This window comes from Camellia sinensis, chromosome 14, assembly GCF_055761805.1.
Source record: "Camellia sinensis isolate YWXY chromosome 14, ASM5576180v1, whole genome shotgun sequence".
NCBI classification, from domain to species: Eukaryota; Viridiplantae; Streptophyta; class Magnoliopsida; order Ericales; family Theaceae; genus Camellia; species Camellia sinensis.
The window spans coordinates 30,862,220-30,887,636 of NC_138974.1; the positions used below are offsets into that span (position 1 = coordinate 30,862,220).

General features: G+C 37.3%; 1 protein-coding gene and 1 long non-coding RNA gene across 7 annotated transcripts; both read right to left on the reverse strand.

Annotated features, from left to right (window-relative positions):
* Window positions 1–908: 908 nt before the first annotated feature.
* Window positions 909–25,353, reverse strand: LOC114270144 (piezo-type mechanosensitive ion channel component). 6 transcript variants are annotated; one of them, XM_028211552.2, is made up of 21 exons: window positions 24,920–25,353; window positions 23,257–23,337; window positions 22,409–22,568; window positions 22,146–22,303; window positions 19,668–19,824; window positions 19,400–19,586; window positions 14,066–14,181; window positions 13,684–13,768; window positions 12,048–12,263; window positions 11,780–11,957; window positions 11,188–11,316; window positions 10,844–11,017; window positions 10,438–10,671; window positions 8,418–9,959; window positions 5,746–8,201; window positions 5,095–5,490; window positions 3,924–4,082; window positions 2,735–3,238; window positions 2,246–2,387; window positions 2,005–2,149; window positions 909–1,403 (listed from the first exon to the last, which is right to left on the reverse strand). In XM_028211552.2, exons 1-21 carry the CDS (start codon window positions 24,966–24,968, stop codon window positions 1,268–1,270), a joined length of 7,404 nt encoding a protein of 2,467 aa, XP_028067353.2. In that variant the 5' UTR covers window positions 24,969–25,353; the 3' UTR covers window positions 909–1,267. The 6 variants fall into 6 exon arrangements, with proteins under 6 accessions (XP_028067353.2, XP_082761631.1, XP_082761627.1 ...); XM_082905505.1 differs by having other exon boundaries at window positions 22,128–22,303; window positions 24,920–25,338; XM_082905501.1 differs by lacking the exon at window positions 24,920–25,353 and adding an exon at window positions 24,895–24,919.
* Window positions 16,138–16,513, reverse strand: LOC145807406 (uncharacterized). The gene is made up of 2 exons (XR_014350460.1): window positions 16,375–16,513; window positions 16,138–16,281 (listed from the first exon to the last, which is right to left on the reverse strand). It is a non-coding gene; the product is annotated as an uncharacterized LOC145807406 (long non-coding RNA).
* Window positions 25,354–25,417: the final 64 nt, after the last annotated feature.

A 25,417-nucleotide genomic window follows, 5' to 3' on the forward strand; every position in this document is an offset into this window, starting at 1 on the left:
TGTTGTTTTATCTATGCGAATTTGATCTCTTAGGTCTTTTATTTATTTATTTATTTTAATTCAGACAAGTCCAAACCTTATGGTTTGGTTTGATATTTTGAGGTGTGATTTGATTTCGATTATAAGTAGTCATGAAAATATTAATTACAATTCGATTTTCGGATTAAAGATCAGAAGAGTCGAAATTGATGTCTGATCCAAACTTTTATAATATTTATGTCAAAAGTGGTTTAGAGGTGCTTAATTGTTTTCTTGCACCCTCTTTTTGCTTCTTTTTTCTCTCTCAGTTGTTCCATCTTTGTGTTCATATCATTGTAGTATATGAATATATAATAGACATTTAGAAATTAACAAATAAAAAAGAGAACAGCTGAGTAGAATATATTTATATTTTTTTAGATAATACATAAAGAGAGACAAAAGATAAAACACTGTAAAAAGAAAGACTAAATAAAAAATAAAAATAAAAATAAAAAGGAAAAGAGAATATAAAGAAATGCATAAAAAAAAGGAGGGGGAAGTTAAAAACAAGAATAAAGGAAAAGAAAAGATAAAGAAATAGAATAAAACAATGGCAGAGCAAAAAGAGATTTTTTAACATGTCAAGTTTTTAATCTTGGAACTATGGTTACAAGCCAAAGCAGAACTATTTGTCATAGATTTGGTCTGGTTCTGTTCCATAATTTCCGCGATTCATTTGGTTCTCAAGTTCCTGAACCCTAATCTATCTCAGAACCAGATCAAACTGAACTATGTACACCTTCTCTCTCTCTCCCCTATATTTCTTGGGCGTACCAAAATTGATTCTATGTGTTTCAATCTCTGCAAGTAGACGAACTGTTAAAGCTGCTAATAGAAGAGATGTACCATGATATAATTAGCATAAAAGAAACACGAACACTCTGATCTTGAATAATAAAATATTGGATTAACATCATCGTTACATGAAGCCGGTGGCTCAACTTGGCTGACTTGTCAGCTATTTTCATACATACATTGAAAAAAATTACAGGACAATGCAACCCACAACAAACAGGATGCTGCATATACCTTTATCTTGAACACTTTCCCAACAAACCAACCAAAATGTCCAAAACATCCCGTGCCTGAAAACTTGGTACACGTCTGAGCACTTTTTGAAGCCAAGAAGACGAAAGAATCAGTATCTGCTAGTATTATATTCACAGTAACTGGATGTTAATCATCCTATCATTGTCAGTTATTAACTCTGATGTTATAGCCCGTGGTAGTGCCTGAATTGCCGAATCTAGTCAGGTTTGGTATACTCAAGCAACATATGTGGCGACCGGTAAATTTTTATTAGTGTCCAGTAGAGGACCTCCTCAACTCCAAGCTCACCCTCTGCTCTTGCAGCATATATGTCCTCACAGATGGCAATCAACCTTCACAAAACCCAACAAACATGATTTTCACAAAACCTAAAACCCAGCATATATATCCTCGCAGGATCCTATGCGAGATCGATGAGAAAATCTCATGGATCGGATGTAGGATCGGATTGAGAACTCTAGGATTCTACTTTCTATTAAAAAAAAAAAAAAGTGGTAAAAAATACCAGTAAAATTGATGAATATTAAAAATAAGGTGAAAAATCACCAACCTAGCGATCCTCCCTACGATCCTACATGATCCTCCTACTTGCGATCCTGCTAGAATACTGATTTTACAATGATTTGGATTGTTTTTGCAATTTAGGATAGTAGGATCATATGATCATATGATTTGGATTGCAATTTTAACCATGACAGAAACATATTTATTAATGTTCGGGGTTTTGTGATGAAGGGAAGCAACTTCCCTTTAGTCTAAACTTATTAAAACCTTGCAAATTGTTTACTATAGTTTTCTTTCTTGTCCTCTTCCACCCAAAAAAGAAAAAAGAAGGAAAAGAGAGCATTTTCTAAACTACTTTGTTGTGATAATAAATCATTATTCCAGAAAATAAGTAATTACAATTAAGGACCAGATAGTTTTTCCTATTACCTGTCACACGAAGGAAGGTTCTCATAAGGGATTCTCATTCGTAGATCGGAGCACTGAAGTCTGATGAACCGACCAACCGCAAGCACAAAGGTAATGTAGAGACCCCAAATGCTGAATTGGCTAAGAGTCTCCCCAATAATACCCTCTGAAACAGGTACAATAATAAGTAGCAACCCATTAGAAAATAATCACATCACCATACTATCAACATTTACATGGACAAAGTTTTCCTGAAACCTACGTGGCGTTTCCTCGGACACAATAATGGCCGTTGGTCCTTCCAAACCTTCACATTCACTTACATTCAGTGGGTTGATATCATGGAAGGCCCACCACTCAGGACTTCCACGGTGTATAACAAGATCTGCACTAACCAAATTTTCCTGCAACAAGTAATAGAGTGGGTTTTTAACTCGTGACTGACAATGGTCTAAAGCAATAAAATTGTTTTCATGACAGGTATCATTTATCTATAACCTCTGATAAGACGAACATCGCACTGGCCATGGCAGAACTATGAATTGATAAAGAACAAATAAAATGACAGTCATGCAACAGTCACGAGAGAGAAGAGGGGAGAGGGATTACTTGTCAATGATAGAAAAATAGATTAATAAAAGAAAAATTACAACATCATTCAGCACACAATTATAAAGAAAATAGGGGAAGGGGGAGGAGAGAAGGTTTTGTTAACGTCTTGGAAAGGTATTCAGATACTGAACTAACATACCTCTGGTTCAAAAAGTCTGACGTCACCAGAACCTGTAACCCGGAAGTATCTTGGGTAAATGTTAGCTATACTAAAGTTGTTGGTAGAACCTCTGAGAACTTCCTCAACTTCTGACTGATTTGAAATATTCGAAGGATCAACAGGATTTTCATATTTCACAAGTTCCTTGCCTTTTGGTCTGTCCCTCGAAAGTACCCAAGTAAATATGATATCCATGCTCCCGTTAATGGACTGGATAAATCTGTTAATAACCACATCGGGGACAAGCCACAAAATACTAGCATTGGGTTGGCAGCATATTACTTGGATATCACTCTTGTCATATATATCCAGATAACCATGAGGATCAAGATTAGCAACTGTTTTGAGCTTGTCCCATGAGATTCTTTCACACAAAGTTGTCCGGAACAAAGTCAGCCTTCCACCTGATGTCTTAATATCAAGCTGAAAGCTGGCATCCTTGATGGGATTCGCAATGTTTGTAGGGTTGCCACTGCTATACATCTGCAAAAAAAACAAAAACAAAAATAAAAGCCTTGTAAGTGCCCAACGATATCAGTGCATCATTTGCCTAAAGAGTGATAAGCGTGTATCCGTGCATTTATTTCCAAAGCTGATAGTTACGCTGAGGTTTTACAAACAATACTCGTACCATTGTCATTGGCTCCATATCTCTTCTCAATTGTTTAGTATGATTTATTCAAGTTCCACCTTTAAACAAAGTTACACACACGTAACTGCAAACACTCAGGGTCACAAAATTTATTTTCCAGCTTGTCACTTGGGTTAGAGCATTCTACAAGGAGGCTACAAATGCATTTCACATACACTTGTCAAGCTGTTAACATTTAGTCTAGAGAATGGCATGAAATATTATCAAAGACTATATGATATGAATAGTGTTTGGCTATGACCAGGACTAAAATTTTCTGCTTAAGTACTGTGTTCAAATTCTTTTATACGGAGTTCTCTATAGTCTATAGACTCTGGATCATTCCCAGTATTGTCTTTTATCTCAAAGACCCAATATTGTCTTTGAGATACATATAGAAGTTGAGGGGTATAGTTTTCTTTTGTATACTTCTTATATAAATGGGTGGCATCCACTTTGTGCTCCATAATAAAATAAATTTTATATTAAAAAAAAAAAAAATTAAAATTAACAGAATTAGATTCTGACATTTCTTACCAGCATAGGAGCCCAAATGATACAGATTAATATGAAGAACAAACATATTCCATTGCAGAATTTAGTCATTTTTGTCTGCTTCTCTCCTTGTTTATGGCTGGCTCTATTCAAGATGGTGTCGCATTTCACAAGGTACAAGCTTGCATTTATGTCTTCCAACTAAGTAGGCAGCCAAATATCAGTTTCACAAATAAGCACTCAAAACTTTTATGCTACAACAAATAACTGAACAAGAAGTTGAATATTTACTAGAAAGTAAAACAGTTCAATAACACATTTTTAGATACGATGTTGCATGCTTAGCACATTAGCAACTTTTACGAAGAATGACATGTAATGATGGTAAATCATGATATCACAGCACAAGATCCACAATGAATTCTATTTACTATTAAAGTTCCCACTGAGATTTGCCAGAAAATGCAGCAGTTATTAAGATTATCGCACTTCCATTATCATTATTCAAGATTAAAGCAGTACATGGGTTTGTAGGTCCAATTAACTTTAAACAAATTGAGAGTGGAGAAGATGGTGCTGCTTGAATACAAGTGGTGAGCCATTAAGCTTTATTCTGTTAGAGAGGTTGCAAATAAAAATGAGTGTATTACACTCCAAACAAATCATAACAACCTTGAAAGTGAAGTGTTGGTGCCAGAATGGAGAGAACTACTGAAGAAAGCAATTGAAGACGACGAATAAGGTAATGTATTATGGATTTCCATATAAAAGGAATAGCACTAGGTCAGACCTTAAGGAAGAAGTAAAAAACTATCCCAATTCTAGAATATAGCTCTTATTGCTTCAAAGTGGGAGTGGTTGTTGAAGATATAAAAAATAAAGTTATTTATCTCTCTATCGGCTTAAGCTTTGAGATGAGTTGGCATTAACAAATTAACATAGTATCAGAGTAACCAATAGCTCAAAGTGTTCGAAACTCATTGTGACGGGGTTCTTAAACGTATTTCTTTGGCTGAACATGGGCATCATTTGTATCATCAATCTACCGGATAATCTTATGTGATTCTTTTTCCATTATAATTCAATTTTACTTTCTCAACTTAACAATAGTAGAACAAGTCTTTAAAATAATGTCTATTTATTATATAGTTTTCAAAATCGAACCCATATAGTTTGGCCCCGGTGCTAGAAGCAAACATTGACAAGAACTCACCTTCAGCCAGTCATACATTGTCAAAGATGTTGTTGTGCAAGACCAATCAAGCACACATCGCAGTTCATAAAGGAATGGCAGAGCACGATAGAGTCGGTAGCCTATATAATTAACCCTTGAAACTTTGCTGGTCAGAAACTGCCGATACAAAGTGCTTTTATGCGGAACACCATATCTGATCTGTATGGCTTGCAGGGCCAGAGAAACCGATTTTGTTAGATATATAGCACGAAGTGCTAATCCTCCAGCTTCTTGGTGTGAAGGTTCCATATTCCAAGCATATTCTGTAATGGAATATGTAAAGAGGATGAGGTTGAAAAGATAGAAGATCACTTTTCCTGTGGCAAATGAGCAGAAGTAGATAATGCGATCAAGCACAATCAAGAAGAAGATGACCTGCATGAAGAAAGCATTACACAAATAGTGAATCGTTTTGCTAAAATAGTGACAAGTAGACCACCTAAAATAACCTAGACCATTCATGTAGTTTTTTATGCTTTTTGTCCTGAATTGTTTGAACAAATATGGTCCCCAAGTTGACTCGACAAATGTAGCTAAATTGCATTTTCACAATAATTAATGTTAGATTTAATCTTCAAGTAACAAAAATTATTGCACGAGATTACAAAAGAAAAGAAGGATACGGCTTACCATTAAAACAAATACAAACTCCTTCGGAAATTGATCTTCAAGCTGATATACCTCAAAAATTTCACTTTTGTTTTCTATGAGAGACTGGTAGAAAATGGCAACCAGAAAGAAAACAGCCAGATCTGCACAAAATATGTAGGCATACAGATCGAGTTCTCTTTTACCTCCTCCAATTACAGAGAGTATAGGATATGGAAATCCAACTTCTTCAATAATACCCACACGTTGTGCATGAAGAATCTCCTTTGCTACATCAGCTGCTGGAGTTAATGACTCATACCAATCTGCAACCTCAAAAATAGCCAAGGCCACATTTGAATTTTCTGTCCTTTCAATGCTTTGAACGTGAACCTTACTAGCAGAAAGGCAAATATTAGGGTTTTCTTCCTTACACCTCTCATCATGCACAATTCTAAGCACCTGATTTATTCCAGACTCAATCCTCTGTGGTTGAATCCCATCCTCTGGCCACACATGAACATCCAAAGACAATTGAACAAAGTAAGGAGGAGATTCTGCTCCTTGTGTTAGTGATTTCCAGTAGGTAGAGAAGCTCCTAACTATCATTTTCACCACGTTTGTTATTGGTTGCAGAAGCTTCCTTGCCCTCTCACTCCAGCTAGGACTCGAAAGCACCTTTTTCTGAAAGATAACTCTCGTTTTACAAATATCATAATCCCAGGAAATCCATTCACCATCTTTTGCTGTTATAGAGCTCTGTATGAGTGTAAACAAATACACTAGAAATAGAGGCAATGTGTTGATAACAAATGACGATGAGATTTTATTGGTAGGAAAGCCCAACTCATTAAGAAGGTTTGACTGGATTTCCAACCCACAGTGTTGGATGATGATTTGATACAGATACTGAAGCAAGATATACACTTCTGTATAGATTAACATAGTAACCCAGAAGATGTAACTTGGACCAGTATTTACACATAAAGCATACAAGAACAGAGCTGCAAGATATACCATAGACTGCAAACTGAAATTCCATAGGAAGACAAAAACAAAGCAACAATAACACACGACATCATTATTGGAGCGCATCTGGGACCATATGTGACGGAAGATCATTCCAATCTGCAGACTTGAAGCATCAGACATGGTTCTACTTTTATCTGACTGCAGAGAAGAAGAACGATCCAAAGGCGGTGTATGCCTCATATCCTGAGTCCCTGTTTCATCAGAAGAGTGCTCCATTGTATCAGAATCTTCATGCGAAATACTCAAAAAGCTCACAAGATTTGAAACTGCCTGATTTCCCAAGGACTGTACTTGGGAAACACCATCACCTAGGAGCTGTACCGCTGAAATTAATGGATTTTCTTTCAAATGGCCTTTAGCTTTATTTTCTTTGCCTAAATCAATAAACGCACCATCAGCAGCATCCTCTTCAATCTCAATGATCTCACAACGAGGTGATTGCACTAAATGATTTCTAGAATCCACTGCTGATGGACTCTCTGTCTTTATACTAGTAGGAGATTCATGCAATTCTAATGGAAATACCAAATCTGCATCTATATTGAGCTCCTGTTTCTTGACAAAATCTTCCTTTCTTTCACAGTTTCCAGCATCTTTATTTGAATAAAGAGAAGTACTCCTCCTCCTTCTTAAGCCTTCACTACTGGGAGAAATGCACCCAAAAGTAGCAGTAGAGTTCATACTATGAAGCTGGATTTGAAGGTTGAGCATCTCAGATTTCATCTTCTCCACTTGCAAGTTACGCTGGTGTTTCTTTTCCTCAGATTCACGAATATGCTGTAATTGAGCCTTCTTCCATGCAGCTTTCTTCTCTTGTTCGTGGACAATGGCACCAATTTGCTCTGCCTCTAGGTATCGGAACACATAATCAAACTCATGGGAAGAAAACATATATGACTGCAGTGATACGAGCATAAAAATAATGATCTCAACAAAAGCCGATCTCGAAGTAATCCGAAATCCATAGTCATATTTATAAAATCCAATCACCTCATAAATGTAATCAATCGTATCACACTTCCCAACATTGAAATCCCCCACAAAGGGAGATTGAAAGGCAAGAGAAAGAACAATAACAACAAAGTTGTATATGCGTAGGAACTTGAAGATTTTGTTCTTCTTCTTTAGTATTTGGAGTCTCATTCGAAAGAAAACTAGAGCAAAACCAAGATACCCAAGGTGCAGAATGTCATACTCAAGGGTACCAGTTATCAAAATCAGAGCAAGCACAAGATCCAACAGATGACAATAACAGTAAAGCCTGAGATAGTCAAGAAAAGTCCACATGCTTTTTGTCTCAAAAGAGAGATCTCTCCAAACAAAAGTGTTCTTACGTTGAGACATCACTTGGCGATAGGTAAGTGACAATGAGAATCCAGAAATGTGATCGGCACGAAGTTTGAAACATGCAAACAAGAAGACCACAAAATAGCTAATAAGCATTCGAGGATCATCAACAATAAGTCCTACAAAAAGAAAGAGTACTTGAGCTTTATGTGGGTAGATAGAAAAATGCTTTTGAAGGAAAAAGAAAGAAGAAACAAAAACATAAGCTGGTTAGAGTGCTTCAAACAAGTAAAGATTCCTTTAAGTCAGGTAGCACGAGTTCAAGTTGAAATTGTGAAGATAACCAGTTCCCTTAAAATCAAACCACAACCCTGACATAGTTAAGAGAGTCGTACCCAGCCAACACTTTATGCAGTAATTGAAAAACAAGTTTGAACTTCTCCAGCAGTCATGGCAGTGCACATTAGTCTCGCTCAGACCATTTCGATTCAATGACACAACATTCTTCCAGAGAGCGAAGTACTCAAGGATGAGAACAGAGGCAAACAAAAAGACAAATATCGGCCAGAGTTTACGTATAATATGCCGATCCAAAAGAATGCAAGCAATAAGTAATGCAATAAATACCATGGAAACAGCATTCAACAACACAAAACTGGCAAGAAGCAATGCAATCATGTTTATCTCAAGGCCAAAGAGGTTAAACATATTCTCCATCCAAAACTTCAAATATATTTTTAAGGTAGTCATCTGTGTTTCAAATCTCTCATTTTTCAAGGCATGAATCCGCTTCTTGTTCCACTTATTGCTCTCCTTAGAGCTTCCCCAGATATACTCAAATGAATACTTTTTACTGCTACTACCCCGGGAGACTCTGGTATTAGATGACACATTGTGAGGTGATTGAGATGAATCACAATTCAAAGACGGCCATGAATTGCTTGCCACCCCCATTCTTTTTGCAGATAGTGCACTAGAATCTGTTGATGGCTTAATTTCCCCATTGGAAATGGAAATGAAGTTATCTTCTTCTGAGACAAACAATGGGCAAGGTTCTTCCCATCTTCCTGCATTTTGAAGGGTACTTGGCACCTTTTCCAACCAATAGAAGACATTGTACTGAAGGGTACATGCAGCAATCACCAGAACTTTTCCCCTCAAGCCTGCTTCTAGGCCCCAAAAGCCAGGCTTAAATACCCAGAAACCCAAAAAACAAGACCAATCATAGTGTTTCTGTCCAGGAAACATCTTAGCCTGTTTACCCCACATCTGAAATAGATATTCGGCCAAAACTAAAAATCCTGTGTAAACCAAGAATGATTTGGATGGGATTCGGGAAACTTTAGGTAAATTAGAACAGATAACAAGACCAAGAAGATACAAGAACCCAAATGCACTTATTGGAGATAAAGATGCATAGAATAATGTGAGAAACAAAATCTTTTGACTGTGCCAAATCAGAAGCCGCTTGATAAACCCAAGTACTCCACATTGCAATGGATCAGGATGATCTGATCTAATATACCTGTTTTTCCTCCGCTCATAGCTATAAAGTTGCATCACTATCATGATTGCTAAAGATTCCAAAACATTATCCAACAGTGAAGCTTCAGTATCATACCCCAAGTTAGAAAGATCTATCTTGCCAGACAGCCACATCTCAAAGCTAGGAAAAATACTCAAGCTATAGATGAAGATAAAAACCACAACTGCATAAGCTTTCAGTGGAAACCATAGGCGTTGTTTTGTCTTCTCAACAAGTTGTCTACCAGTGATCCAGAATAGGAGAAGGAAAATGTACCCAAATGACACATAATTTGGTCTCACTTGATATACCATGATAAGAATAGTCAAAAAAGCAATGTAGGTCCCAAATGACCGATACATGGATAAAAATTTCTGCCCTATAGCACTGAGGTACAGAGCTATCTTTCTCTCTGAAAGAACAAACAAAAGTCAGTACAGAACAACAACAACAACAATAATATGACAGCAAACAGTAAAAGTATTGGCAGCAGCATTCACTAGGCAATTGTCAAGGTATGCAGCTCACATGCAAGAGTTCCATTCTCTGTTGAACCTCCTATATTTCCATTAACTTTCATCTGGACAATTCACCATAATCTTCTAATACATTAAATAAATGCAATATATTAACTTCCAAGTCTTACTGGAAATCAATGAATGGCAAGACCACTCCTGAGTATCTTTGAACTCTGCATGAGAGCCACATTCCCAAGACATATTTCACAGAATCTATAATGCTTAAAATAGGGATTCAATGATGACATAAACATTCTGAGGTGAAAATCAGGAAAACAACCCTAATTTTTTTTTAGGTAACTGTTTACAAGCTGATATTAGAGACAAAGAGTTGTTTTAAAATACTCCATGAAACTTCGAATAAAGCAATACCATAAGAACTATCATTAGGACTGTCTCTGACAGTTGATGAGGCATAAACTGACAACAGAACTGATTTGTTCAAACCAGCTTTCAAGATGCTAAATCCAACTGGAAGGCAAGGGGCGTGCTGCACAATTGCAGAGAATGAAAATAGCAATTCAAAACCATGGTTATGAACCGCACATAAGCATGCAAGCAAAGCTATTTCCAAGAAATCCCAGGAACTCTCACTTTCAAGGAGACCTGTATCAATTCATGTAGAAGTTTTATTAATTAAATACTATCAACAAAACAAAAACAAAAATAAAACTGAGAAGTAAAATGTATATAGTTATACAAAATTTAAATTTCCCATGACAAAACAACTAAGAACCACAACAAAACGTACTCGAAGCAGTAATACATAAAAGTGTACCTAACTGAGATAGAATTTCCAAGCTCAAAGATCCTTTTTGCTCCAAAGATTTGGAGATAATACTAAGCTGAAGAATGTACAATATTGCAAAATGAGCCTCGCAAAGAAGAATCAGTGATTGCCGTATCCTCTTGCTGATGTTGTGGCTCAAAAGATATATAAAAAAGAATATAACTGAAGCACAGATCAAGATTTCAATTAGTTAATTGCTGTGGGATCACATGATATCATAAATTTCCTGCTCAATATCTTCATGTTATATTGATGGACAAAAACTATTATCCACGTTACATATGGAATGAATAAATAAATAAACAAATGAGTTTTTGGATAACTAAACATACTGTATATGGCATGGACAAAACCAGGTTTCATGGCAATGAGGAATATCAACACCAACTCAACAGCTCGAGAGCATTTGCGCAGTCCCCAAGCAATTGTAGCCACAATCAATACCTCGGTCTCTTCCTTCACTGCAATTATAAAGAATTTCAGAAGACAATCGCATGGATGGAAGTATGACGATAACATTCATACACGCTATTGCTAATAGCAGAAATGAATAAGATCAAAAGAAATGAATTGCAAATTTTAGGATAAAAAAACAAACCAGCACCAGAATGATATATATGAAGTAAAACTTAGCACCATGAAATAGCTTCAGAATAGTGGTTTACATTTTCTTATATGCATTTGACATAACATGGCCCTCTAGAAAGTGAATTCAAAATTGGATCATTTTGGCTATCTGAAAGTTAGGTGAAATACACAAGTACAAATCAAATAACCTACCAAAAAAGGAAACCAAAATATACAAACTTAAGCATATAGAGGACAAAGGAGTCACTCTATAACTAAATGTAGCACTAAAAAATGGGAAAACAAAAATGAATAATGATATTTATTAGTTAACTTTAAAATATAGTGCCCAATTACCTTCAACAGTACAGTTGTCATTTGAAGATCGTCCATCCTCATCAGATAGGTACAGAAAAACAGAATTGCTCACAAGATTTCCCAGAGCCACCAGAATTCCTAGACAAAATTGTGCAAGCAGGAAAAATCCAGGAACGGGATAATGCCACAGCCCAACCATCTCCCAGATCTCCATGTCCTGCATATATATCCAAAAGAAGAACCATAAATTGCCCAGGTTTTATCAGAATATAACCTGGTAGACCTTCATGTCCAAACGGAGGACTACCTTCCCAAGTTTCCAATTCAGGAATGCAAACGCCACATTGAAGATGTATGTGCTAACAGCCCACAATAGGATGAAACCAAGAAGCAGCCCATTCAACCGGTGCAACCAAAACAAGGATGGGAAGGCATATATGACATACCCAACATATGCAAGTAATCCAAATGCACAGATACTTGCAAAATGGAAACTCCAAAAGGAAAGAGCAAATAAGGAAACCTGTCAAATTCAAAACTGAAAGTTTTATTTATAAGACAAAAATAATGGAGAGACACATATGATAGTGAAAATTATAATTAGAATTATAGGCTTATAGTTAAGAAATAATTCTCAACTATCTAAACACAAACTTACACAGGAAAAAAGCTTCCAAGATCATAAAGGAGATGATAGGCATATACCCAAATAATAACTACAACCAGAAAAGAAGTTAGGCCGGGTTTTAAAAAAAATGGGAAATTTTGTACTAAGAATAGGTCTATTTCCCTAAAATAGAACAGATTACTGACTCTAAAATGAACTATAATATAGCTTTCAAACTTCATGTTAAAAAAATTATCTCAAGTAAGGAATGGCCAAAATAAAATAAAGTTTTCAACTAGTCAAATATTAAACTTCACACACATATATTATTCACCCAAAAAAACTTCACATATACCTAGAGCTACCTCATTCATTTTCCAAACACAATATATACACAATCTGAGAAAAGGAAGGCTGCAGTGGTACTTGTGATAGAGGCCTTGGAAACAACAAAGATGTGGGAAGGTCTGGTTGAGGTTGCAATCGTAGTGTTGATGATGGTATGGAAAAGGGGCACCGGAAATGGCACCAGCAATAATAATGGCAGTAGTAATAGTGAAGCGACTGGATTAGGATCTAGGGGCCGTGGTAATGTTGTGGAAGTAATAGCATTACTTTGCTTGGTAGTTGCAGATATTATAGTCATGATGGTGGTCCCAAAGCTGGTGACCATGGTGATGACAACAAAACAACAAGTGTTCGGAATAACATGGCATGGATTTGGGGTGGGTTGGCCTTTCCCTACCCCACCTTCAAAAAGTGAAAACTCCATGGAGCTGTTGCAAACCCAAGTCAAGGTGTGACAGACTTGACTCACTTTGAGAAGCAAAAAAATCATCCACATCACACTTGACCAAAGTCCAAACCCATTCCCCGCAAAGTACAGGCACTAGAACAGTGTGCACTTATGAGTGCGAAAACAAAAAAGCACATTAATCTGATATTTTCTCTCAAATATGCAATATAACTACAAAATGAACTCTACAGATGGACTTGGTGGTTCATGTCCTATTAAATAACTTGTATGTATATCTCATACTGAATTACTTGTAACTATACTATGTGCTTCCAACACTGGTACTTCACACATTACAAAGAGCCTATGTAACATGGGTACTAATAGAGAGAACATGTTTTTCGGCAACATACTTGATAAGAGTTAAAGTGCAAATGTATGTCCAATTTCACAAGTAGGTTTTCATTAGTACTTGGAAAAGATGCCATGCAAGGGTCGAGTCAATGTCCGGTGTCATGGTCATCAGACATGTCTTTCATTTGGTCAAATATAGCAGAGACAAATCAAACCGATGACTATATGCAGTTTAAGAATCTATACCGGGAAACCGTACGTGAAAAAATTGATGCTAAAGGTTCGAAACACTGATCCCCTTAGTAAAACGTTGGTATGCCTTACACCAGACCTGCAAATCATCAAATCAATTCAGCAAACTTGCAAGCAAGACACAGGATATTTTATTAACCAACAAGTTTCCAAACATTAAGCAGCAATTAGCTGGCAAACTAAATTGGCCTTGCAGATTGATATTTGAAATGGACTTAGGCTTGCACTCAATTCATACAAAATTGAAGCTTAAAGTCTATGAAGTATGGAGCTAGATAGAACAATCACAATAATTAATCTGTAAGAGTCAAACACAACATCCTTGAATGAAATGGCCATAAGAAAAACCAAATGATAAGATCCCTAGGTCAATTACCTTGATTCTCGAATAAAAAAAGAATGCATTGATGGAAGAAGTTGCTCAGTCAAGCTGCCTTCTGTCGTAGACATAATAAAACTCATTTCCTCCAAATCATGTTTAATGCAAGATAGCTGCATATAATCATGTAAACGAAAAAAATAAATAATAAATTTAAAAAATGCCTAATCAAATTTCCAGAAGATAAAAACAGACACAAATGAAGTGTAGAAATTTAATGTATAAAGAGAAATGATTGTATTATTGATTGATGTAATGTTGATGTATTACAAGATTGATTAATTACAATTCCTATACAATCTATATATAGAAGAAAATGTGGTAGTAGGTGTAGTGGAGGTGATAGTGGGTTAGGTGAAGTGGAGTGTGTGGTGAAGTGGAGATAGGTGAAGTGGAGTGTGTAGTGGAGTAGGTGAAGGTAAAGATGGGAAATTCTAACAGCCCCCCGCAAACTCAAGGAGGAGAGAAACTAACCAACTTGAGTTTGGAGAGAGTAACAAAACAAGAAAATACATAAAAATAAAAAAGGATAGGAGACACTGTATGGTCGTGTCAGACCGTTGGTGAAGACACTGTATGGGGTGTCATAACGTTATAGAGGACACTGTATGGTGGTGTCAGACCGATGTAGAGGACAGTTTATGGGGTCATGTCGGACCGTTGTAGAAGACAGTTTATGGGGTCATGTCGGACCGTTGTAGAAGACAGTTTATGGGGTCATGTCGGACCGTTGTAGAAGACAGTTTATGGGGTCATGTCGGACCGTTTGTAGAAGACAGTTTATGGGGTCATGTCGGACCGTTGTAGAAGACAATGTTGTGACAGTTTACGGAGTCTTGCTGGACCCTTGTAGAAACTAACCGGAATCAATGTCGGGACAGTTTACAGAGTCTTGTCGGACCCTTGTAGAAACTAACCGGAATCTATGTCGGGACAGTTTACAGAGTCTTGTCGGACCCATAAAGGAGCTAACCGGAATCAATGTCGGGACAGTTTACAGAGTCTTGTCGGACCCATAAAAAAAAATACACTGTATGATGGTGTATATAGGCTGTCCAAATATATAGATATATGGATATATATAGTGAGCCCTCAAAAGTCGCGCCCTCAAAAGGCGCGCCCACTTTATCAAAAGATGTGCCATCAAAAGGCGTGCCCAATTCATCAAAAGGTGTGCCGGACATGATGGCGAGGCACGTGGGCGCCTTGGCTTGCGTGCCCGTTTGTCGGCTGGTGATAAGAGGCGCGCGATGCGCGTGGCTGCCTCGGCTATAAGACAGAGGCTGAGGCTGAGGCAGAGAAAAGCTGCGAAAAACCTCGGAAAAAACAAAAACTCTTCTTCGTTTTGCTGAGAGAGATAGTCCGTAACACTCTGTTGTCTGAGAGAGATTTCTGAGAGAGATACTCTGTAATATTCTGTGGCCCAGAAAATGGCTTCATCTTCCCGGAGTCTGCTCACTCTCTTTCCCGACCTCAATGAGTCAACAAGAGAGACAACTGGTGCGGTGGCACTGGAACCTCAACCAAGCGCACCAGGGTTTGCTCCGTTGAACTTTCCGATGCGGTCGGTGGAGCAAAAAATGGCAGTGCAGTCGGATGTGGAGGCCAATCAGTATACTTTGAAGGCATGTGTGGAAAGCATGACGGCGGTCACAAACTTGTCGAACCGGCTGCAGAGTAGGACAAATGAGGTGCAGCATTTAAACTCCCAGCTGGCTCTGCTCCAACGCATGTATAAGGATGCGCGAGCAGAGATAAGCGTGCTAAGGGCAGAAAACAAGGAGCTGAAGCGGAAGGCCACCGTGATGTTCCGTTTTGGAGGTCCTCCATATGCTGTAGTGGAGGAGCAGGGAGGAGGCAACTTGCTTGGTGGTTTAGGAAGCACGGAGGCAACACCGTCAAGGGCCGCCCAGGACGGAGGCAAGAAGAAGAGACCGGCGGCAGAGTAGAGAAAAATCCCACTGTGGGTGTTGTTTGTTTGTGTTTTTTTTTTTTTTTTTTTTTTTTTTTTTTTTTTTTTTTTTGTGTGTGTGTGTGTGTAAATTTGTGATCGGGGTGGATCCCTGAGATGAATAAAATATGATGTACTTTTTTCTTCACTCAAATTCATCAATGTGAAACACGTCAAAGTTCAGCCAGAAAAATCGCGTCATGGAGAAAATGCAGCTCACCGATTCAGCCCAAAATGCGTCTTGATGCCCATGCATTGGTTCCTGAGTTATTTGGCATTTGGAACTTGCAGTGAACTCTTGAAGGTCTTCAGATGATAATTTTAAATCACCACTAATAAAAAAGAAATGTATTACCTTCGACTCCCGTAAGCTGTAGATGAAGGGTTTGATGCCAAACAACCTACCAGACAGCAGGCCACTGCACCTTGTGAGAAATTATAGCAATCTGTTAAACCAAAGTCAGTGATCTGCAAAAGCAACCAACATCGTTCTCAAGTTGACTGCCCTCTCTTCAAATCCCACCCTTTTTCCAGATCTTTTTGAATCCACTGCAAGTATTGTCCATGATCTGAGTACGAACTTGTTCCGAATTCATTGTGTTCTGCTGAAGTAATCGAGATAAGAAGCTAAAGTTCTCCTCTCCTCTTGTTTCTCTTTGGTTTTGGAGGCTGTAGAACCACCTTGATTGCAATATCAAAGACAGCCTTCACATTCTGCTGCGTCTTGGAGCTGCACTCTACATATGCCACGGCTCCTATTTGCTTCTTTAGTTCTTCACCCTGTGCTGTAGCAATTGTACATGCACCGGGATAATCAATCTGGAATTGCTTGTCTTCTCTCAAATCAAGTTTGGTCCCCACTAGAACAATGGGCACTGATGGAGCATAATGTCTTAGCTCAGGGACCCATTTCTTTGATATATTCTCAAAGCTAGGCCTACTTATTAGAGAAAAGGCAAGGAGGAAAACATCAGCTCCTCTATAACTAAGAGGCCTCAGTCTGTTATAGTCTTCTTGACCAGCAGTATCCCAGAGATGCCTGGCAATATGGAATTCAAAAGAGGCCAATTCCAGCAGCAGCAGGGGTCACAGGGAAGAGAGACTTGTAGCAACTGGTGGGCTGTGATGTTGTGGGCATTTGTGGTGGTGGTGAAGATGGATGAAGGTATGTGTAGAAAATTCTAGCGGACTAGGTTGAGGTCCGGCGGGCGGCCAAGGCGAGGTTGCCGCCCGCCGGTGAAGCGAAAAATACTAAGTTTTTAACCTAGCTCTGATACCATGTAGAAATTTAATGTATAAAGAGAAATGATTGTATTATTGATTGATGTAATGTTTGTGTTAGAATTTCCCATCTTTACCTTCACCTACTCCACTACACACTCCACTTCACCTATCTCCACTTCACCACACACTCCACTTCACCTAACCCACTATCACCTCCACTACACCTACTACCACATTTTCTTCTATATATAGATTGTATAGGAATTGTAATTAATCAATCTTGTAATACATCAACATTACATCAATCAATAATACAATCATTTCTCTTTATACATTAAATTTCTACATGAAGCTTTTTCATTATTATTTTTTGTTAGGAAAAAAAAATGCTTAAACCAAGCAAAACATAGTGTTTAACATGTACACAAGAACCAAGTACTTACATCTATTGGAGTTAACCAGCTGATCTATGTAAAACTCAAAGGCTAAGAAGCATTCATATATATGACATCTAATAAATATATAAATTATAATTTTTTAGTGTGTCCCCACATGTCATGCCCTATAATTTTTTTAAATTGTCATGTTGGTGTATCCGTGTCGTGTCATGCCACATGTCCGAGTCCATGCTTCTTAGCTCAAAGGCAAATGCTTTAAAGTCTACATTTAGTAGCCAATCAAAAAAAAGTTTATTATATGTAGTGATGATGCATTATTCCCATTGTAGGTAATTATTTGATCTTGAACACTAATCTTAATTTCTGAAACCAAATCTCGTAAATTTAATACACACAACTAATGAAAGCAAATCCACCTTCCTCCTATGAAGGAAGTGGCTCCGTAAAAAATTCTCATTTTTTCTTGGATCATAGATGGCCTAAATTAATTGCAAACACAAGGCTAGGTTCCACAAGAATTTCAATTCCTGAAGAGAAGGGTGCAAACTAGGTAGACCAGAAGGGAGTGGAGAGATGGTAGGGGAGTAATTTTGGCCCAGCCCGGCCTACTATCCGGCCGTGCGGGCTCTTGCCGAAATTCGGGCCGGGCCCACGTGGCAAAAAAACTAGGCTCAAGCCCAAATCCACTCAAAATAGGACCACAGGTCTAGGCTTGGGCAGGATCTGGCAGGCCTCTATTTTTTATTTTCCTTTTTTTTTTGCCAAAAATAATTGATAGATATGTTATATAGATAAATTATTTATGAGGGCCAAAAAACAAAAGAAAAATTGTACTAAAGTATTTTTGTTATGATTAATGAGATGTTTGGTTATATTTCATGTGATGTTTAGTTATAACTTATGTTTTTTTTTAGTTATGACAAAAAAAGTATGAAGATATGTAATTTTCCTTTTTTGTCATGGCATTATTTTAATTATGATTCATGAAAGCTATTTGGTTATGCCCCGTTTGGTGTTTAGTTATGATTAAGTATCAAATTATGTCATTTTTTACTTTAGTTACGACTAATTTTCTTATTAAGTTATGACGTTATTTTAGTTATGATTAATGAGATATTTTGTTATGTTATGTTTTGTAGTTATGACTCAAAAACTATGAAATTATGTCATTTTCTTATTTAATTATGAGGTGCGTACATAGTCTTTCCCAGAAAAAATCAAATGAAATGAATAATTTTATATTTATCAAAATGGGAAAAAAAAATTCTGGCCTATCGGGCCAGGCTCACAGGCTTCAAAGCAGACGGCCCAAACCCAGGGTCTCGGGCCTGGGTGGGCTGCGGACCGGTGGGCCAAATTTACACCCCTAGGGATGGGAATGTGAGTTGCAGATTAGAAGGTTGCAACTGTATGATTAGAAGTTCTCGCAGCACATGAAAATTCCAACAACCCACATTCCCATCCCAATTCAGGTTTATGCCAGAAGAACACTTGACTTGTCTTATAACCACTGAGGAGCAACAATGACATACTTGCCTGGACAAATATAGAAGATCTTTCGATTGGTATTTCAATTCAACAAATTGAATGAGCAACTAAATCCAAAAAGACACTTATATTCTTATAAGAGGTTAAACCCTAGTAGACTTGCAGAACCTAACTTCAAAAAATGAAAATTAATCATTTCACTTCTCTAAAATCTATGCTCCCATCTGGAGCTAAATGGGAAGTACAAGAGTTGAATAAGCATATGCATACCATGAAGTAGAACACAGTAAGAGAAAGACCCGAACAAATTTCCGGCCACTCAGATTTAGCAGATATTTTGTACAGACCAGTAAATTGAGCAATTCTTTGTAATATCTCTGGGAGACTCATAGGGAGCTGATACACATAAAGCAGGGAAATGTTGAAGCCCCCATACAGCCAAAGAGGCCTCCACCACCTTCAAAACCAGAGTCAAATTTAAGCTACTGAAGGAACTTTAATCACTTGGAGCAAAGAATAAGAGTCACAAAGCAATTACCTGAAAAGGCCAAGAAAATTGCTTGTCAAAGACCAATCCACAAGACCAACACAGCTACCAATAAAAAATGGTAGGGAAACCCACGTGGGCTTGCTAATTCCCACAAGAAGTTGAATGGCAGGCAACAGCAAGCAGGAAGCCACCCTAAGATGAGAACCTTCCATGTGGAAAAACAGGAAAAAATATTTGTATTTATGATATTGCAATTTAAAAAAGAATGTTCTTAGTTCAGCAATTGGTATGGAAGCTTCACTATCTATCCCCAACTTTAGACACTGAGACATAGAATGGGACTAGCAACAAGTGACTACAAAAGTTGATACATTTTTTTTGTCCGAAGAAAAAAGTAAAAAGAACAAAAAAAAAAAAAAAAAGGAGGAAACCGTAGCATCCAGCAGAAAGGGTGGAGAAAGGGAAGCATAATGATAGACATATATAAAGTGTTACAACGTGCATCATGAGCCTATTGTCAAGGCTCCCACCACTGAGACAAGCCACTTGCTCAAAAGTAAAGTCCTTTTTTGATCAATGATGTCCTATTTATTAGTCTTGAAATTGAAATACCCACTTCTAATTTGTCTGGTAGCATACTACACACAATGATCCTATTCTGTTAGGTAGCATGAAATGAGACACACCGTGCGCATATCTTTTTTTTTTTTTTTTTTTTTTTATCAGCAACAAACAAACAAATTTATTAAGGCACAAGGCCAAGAAAAAAGAGGATAAGGCATCCCATACAAGGAAGACAGAAAACAAAAACCAAAACTTAACAAAAGAAAATACAAAAAGGTGAAACAAACTAAAACTACACAGTACAAACTGACACCCAGTCTGCCGCAATAAAAAAAAGCGGAATCCCTCGGAATATCGAGCTCGCTGAGGTCCAAAAAGACGCCAAATATCTCGCCCTATCCCATAAATAGTCTATATCCCGGACAACTCCTTCAAAAACACGCGCATTTCTTTCCATCCAAGCGACCCAAAAGATTGCAGAGATGACTCCACTCCAAAGCACCTTAGCCCTCTTTGACCTTCCAAAAGTTTGAAAATCAAATAATAGCATTTGAGCACATCCTTTTGGGGCCACCCACACCACATTACCCAAACCAAACACCATATGCCACAACTGCCTAGCCACCGAGCAGTGCAAAAAGAGATGATCCAGAGACTCTCCACTCTTACAACACATAATGCACCATTGAGGATTAAGATATCGCAAGGGTCTCCTCCTTTGCAATGAATCATTTGTCAAAGTGCCCCCATGAACCAAGATCCACATGAACACTTTCACCTTAAGAGGAGCACATGCCTTCCAAATCTTTTTATGAAATAGAAACTGAGGTACATGAGATGAATCAATAATTTTATCAAGAAAAGATTTACAAGTAAAAGAACCCGAAGAATGGATATTCCAAACCAACCTATCCTCCAATAATGGAACCAAAGAAACATTTTCAAGTCTTGACAAAAGAGATACCAATTCCGGAACTTCCCTATCATGAAGATTCCGGCGGAAATTAAAATTCCAAGAAAAAGGAGCCACCAAAGAACCCGCCACAGACACAACAGAAACATAATGAGACTGAGAAACGCTATACAATAGTGGATAGATCTCCGCCAAAGACGAGGAACCCACCCAAACATCCTCCCAAAAATTGACCTTTTCCCCATTACCCACCCTCACAGAAATGAATTGGGACCAAACGGGATAAATCTGGGAAATGGACTTCCAAGGAGCACGCCCGCTACCTCTCGAGACCACCTGAATCCCATATTAACCTAAGAATCCCTACCGTGCGCATATCTTATTATGATCAATAACAAGCAATAAAACACATAGAAACTCTACTATTATCAATAACATGCAATAAAACACAGAAACTCTACCTTATTTGGTCACATGTAACAGAGACCCAAAATAAAAATGCATTTGGGATATACCTTATTTGGTCCGCTCATCTCGTTGCACTCATTTTCCTGCCCGCACTCCAGCTAATTTTCCCCCTACAGCTAAAGGAGGGCCTCTTAGAAACAAGGGAGTCCATGTCCTTAAGCAACACTGCTCTATCTTAAATAGATCTTCTCTCCTAGTTGACTGCAAAACTACACGCAACAGCAGCAACTTTTCCCAACTAGCACCCCTCAACCTTGGGATCCCACTACAGCTGTCCTGTGACTTCTTTACTTTATTTATGTCCATTTTTTAAGACACTTTATGCAACTTGTGACCCTATAGCTCATCCTTGAAACACTTCACAGCACTTTACCCTTTCAAAGGATTTCCCTAAATTCCCACCACCTCCAACCTTTCTTAAGGTTTGAGGATTAAAAAAAAAAAAGATAGTCAAACGCTTAACAATTTTTTTATTGAAATGTGAAACAATTGTAGCTTGGTAAAAAGATATATAAGAATAAACAAGGAATAAGAATAAACAACTTCACAAAAACTAAACTTACAGTTAACCAGTCACAAACCTAGATGTCCAATAACTGATGAGAGATGTCCCCAACATGAATCTTGACATGGAACCAAACCAAAATTGTGCCCCCGGATTTCAACAGAAGCAACAAAAGCCACTAAGAGTTGTACAACCAAGAAATAGATCACTAACGGAGAACTCCAGGAGTCAAGCCTGCTTAAGCATACAATATAGACATGCAAAAGGGATAGAGTAACCATAGATGCTAGGTAAAATAAAAAAATAAAGAATGAGATACAAGGGAAAATGAGCTCTTACTTCATCAACCCAATGAGCTTTGCCCACCAAGCATCTGCTATACTCCACTTAACATTCACCATAGCCCATAAAATAATAAATATTACTTGCACAAGAATAATAAGTAGTGAAAATAAGAAAACAGACCACAATAACAGAAGTCTCCCTCGAAAACGAAATCCTACAGAAAATTTATGACATGTTAGTATTATTAAGATAAAAAATAATTGAAAATTATAGTTCTTCATGACAAATATTTATCCAAAAAAAAATAATAAAAATAGTTCTTCATGACAAATAGGTGAAGCATTGTAAAGATAGCCACCATAACACTTTTTGTAAGATAATAATACAACAAGAAGCACAGACACAAACACAAACACACCAACACATCAATTTTTAAAAAATGCTGGACAGGACACATATATATAGTATTGTACAAAAGAGACAAATATATATATATATATATATAGTATTTACACCCACATCACTGTATTGCAATACAAGAATAAGACACAATAACACAAAAGTGCACATAGATCCACCATACAACGATGATGAGGAATATAAGCTTAGCAGTGGTGAAGGGAAAGAAAATGAAAGATTCAGGAATTCCTATTAATTTCTGCATTCACTTCCTAAAATAAAGGCAAATGTGTGGCTACATACCTTGAAAGTAAAATGATGCACACATCATTTGCTTATTCAATAGCACCACCCCCATCCCTACGGGAGAGGAGTGTTTGAACCAAAGTCCAGTAAGAAAACATCACACAAGTATAAATTTTGTACGACATAATACAGGAAGTGCAGTGATGGTCAATTCTAGTCACAGAAAAAGTTGAAACTTGAAATAGACTACTGCTTACCTCTTTTTGGAGCAGTGAATCGAATGAGGAGAAAAGCTACCAAATCAACAAGAGAGATCAAACTCCAATTCATCAAAGCAGCTGCAAGAGGGGAGGAGGCAAAAACAATCATTAATTCAGTTACAAATCAAGTGTATGCATGAATCTCTGTATATATGAGGCACATTCAGATTAAAACTCAGGCCCCTAAAATAGTTGGTTAAAAATTGCCGTAATAATTTTTTTTTCTTGTGTGTGGGCTTTTTGTGGGTGGGGGGTGTTAGGGGATGAAACGGATGATACAAGAATTAGAATAGATTATGAATAAGATAATGAGTATTTATCAACATCCACCCCTTCTGCCAGACCTCTTAGTTGCATATCATTGGGATAGGGAAGATCAAGAATGGTTTTAAAGCTACAAATTATTCTTTTGGCTTATTTGTATGCAATTTAATGTTGCAACTCGAACTTGTTGAGGGAAACAGGCAGCTCCATGGCACTATGCATGTAGCTTGAGTAAATTCATGCAAGCAAGTTGCCACAAGACTCTCACCAACTAGAGCACCAATTCTGGCAGTCACAAGTATAAACAAGGCTAATCTAACTGATTGAAAGGTTTCAGTGCCACATGACCTATCAGCACAAATAGTGAGAGCATCAGATTGATGATTACCTAGGGCAACCATCAGGGGTCTTGCATAAGCAACTCACCATACATCATGCACCAAGAATAACATTTACTCATATAGTTTTCACAAGAATGCATAAGGCTAGAAGAAATTATTCATTTAATACCAACTTAACATCCCAATTAAATTGTAAAAGCTTAAACAATAAATGATCAAATTTGTTTACACATCCAGTATCGAGAAAAATAAATGGCTCTTTGTCATGTCTTTACAGTCAAGTGGTGAACTGGCAGTTTCCATTTTCAGGGCTAGTTAGATTTAGGGAGGGTAAAATATACACAGCCTTGCCTCTTTTAACGTTGACCCAATTCTACAAACTGAAACAAAACTCATACAAGGAAACTTCATCTATTTAATTAAGATTACATATTGTTAACTTTTTTCCTAAATAATGCTAGTCACATTTTTCCTAAACTGCCTCAACTGAGTAATGTGTGTGATCTATCTTTGATGCCACTAACTAATTCCCTACAACGGAGCTCATCAATTAGTGGATCTATGGCAGGGAATGGAATGCATTAGTTTCCTATGGCCTGAAATCAGGTCTTCAGATGTGATTCTATGTTTCAGTAACAAGTTTTGTACATAAACCAGAAGGACTAACTGTCCACATCGCGTAACCTATTCCCAATTTAACTTCTAACAGAAACTTAACAGCTTCCTTGTGAATACACAGAATACATTAAAGTTCAGCAAAGTGATCAACAACATTATACAAAAACATTTAAATTACACTCTCCTCAAGTTCCCTTCATTTCAGCTTCAATATACACAAGGTTCGTATTGTCTAAATGTCACACATATTACACAAGCATCATTAGTCCACCACTTAATCCAATAACAAATGCTTTTGTTTCATTAAATTGGGATAATAAGAAATACAAAAGCAAACAAATAGGACTATATATTCATTCCAAATGCTACATAATAAAACACTGAAAAGATTGAATTTCTATAAAAGCCTTACAGAAACACATGGCTTCACAGCATACCTGCCAAAAGCAGCAAAGGCAACACAAACCCACCAAGAAAACTCCCCATAATCAGCTCTTTCTTGTCACAAGATTACTGCAATTCCATTTACGAATCCGTTAATGGGTTTTCAATTTTTCCAATAAAATTTGAAAACCCATATGGCGGAAACCAATAAAAATCGTCTACAACAATTATCTATGTGATAAAAGATTTACAAAATAAAGAAAAACCCAACCCAGCTCTTTCTTCACAATTAATTTATGTTGTACGAAACTAAGCAAAATGCAGGGGGGTTCTAAATTCATAGAATTATTGCGTAACTATGTTTTGTGAGTGGTGGATTAATAAGATCTGGGATCAAAATTGATGTCGAGAATTTAGGGTGAATCATGGTGAAATTTTCGGAATGTGAACTCAGAATGCAATTTTCGTAAAGTATAAAGTGTGGTCTGCAAACTTTGCGCCGAACGATATTACTTATTTCTGTCCTTCCCATTTTGCCCTACGGATGGAGG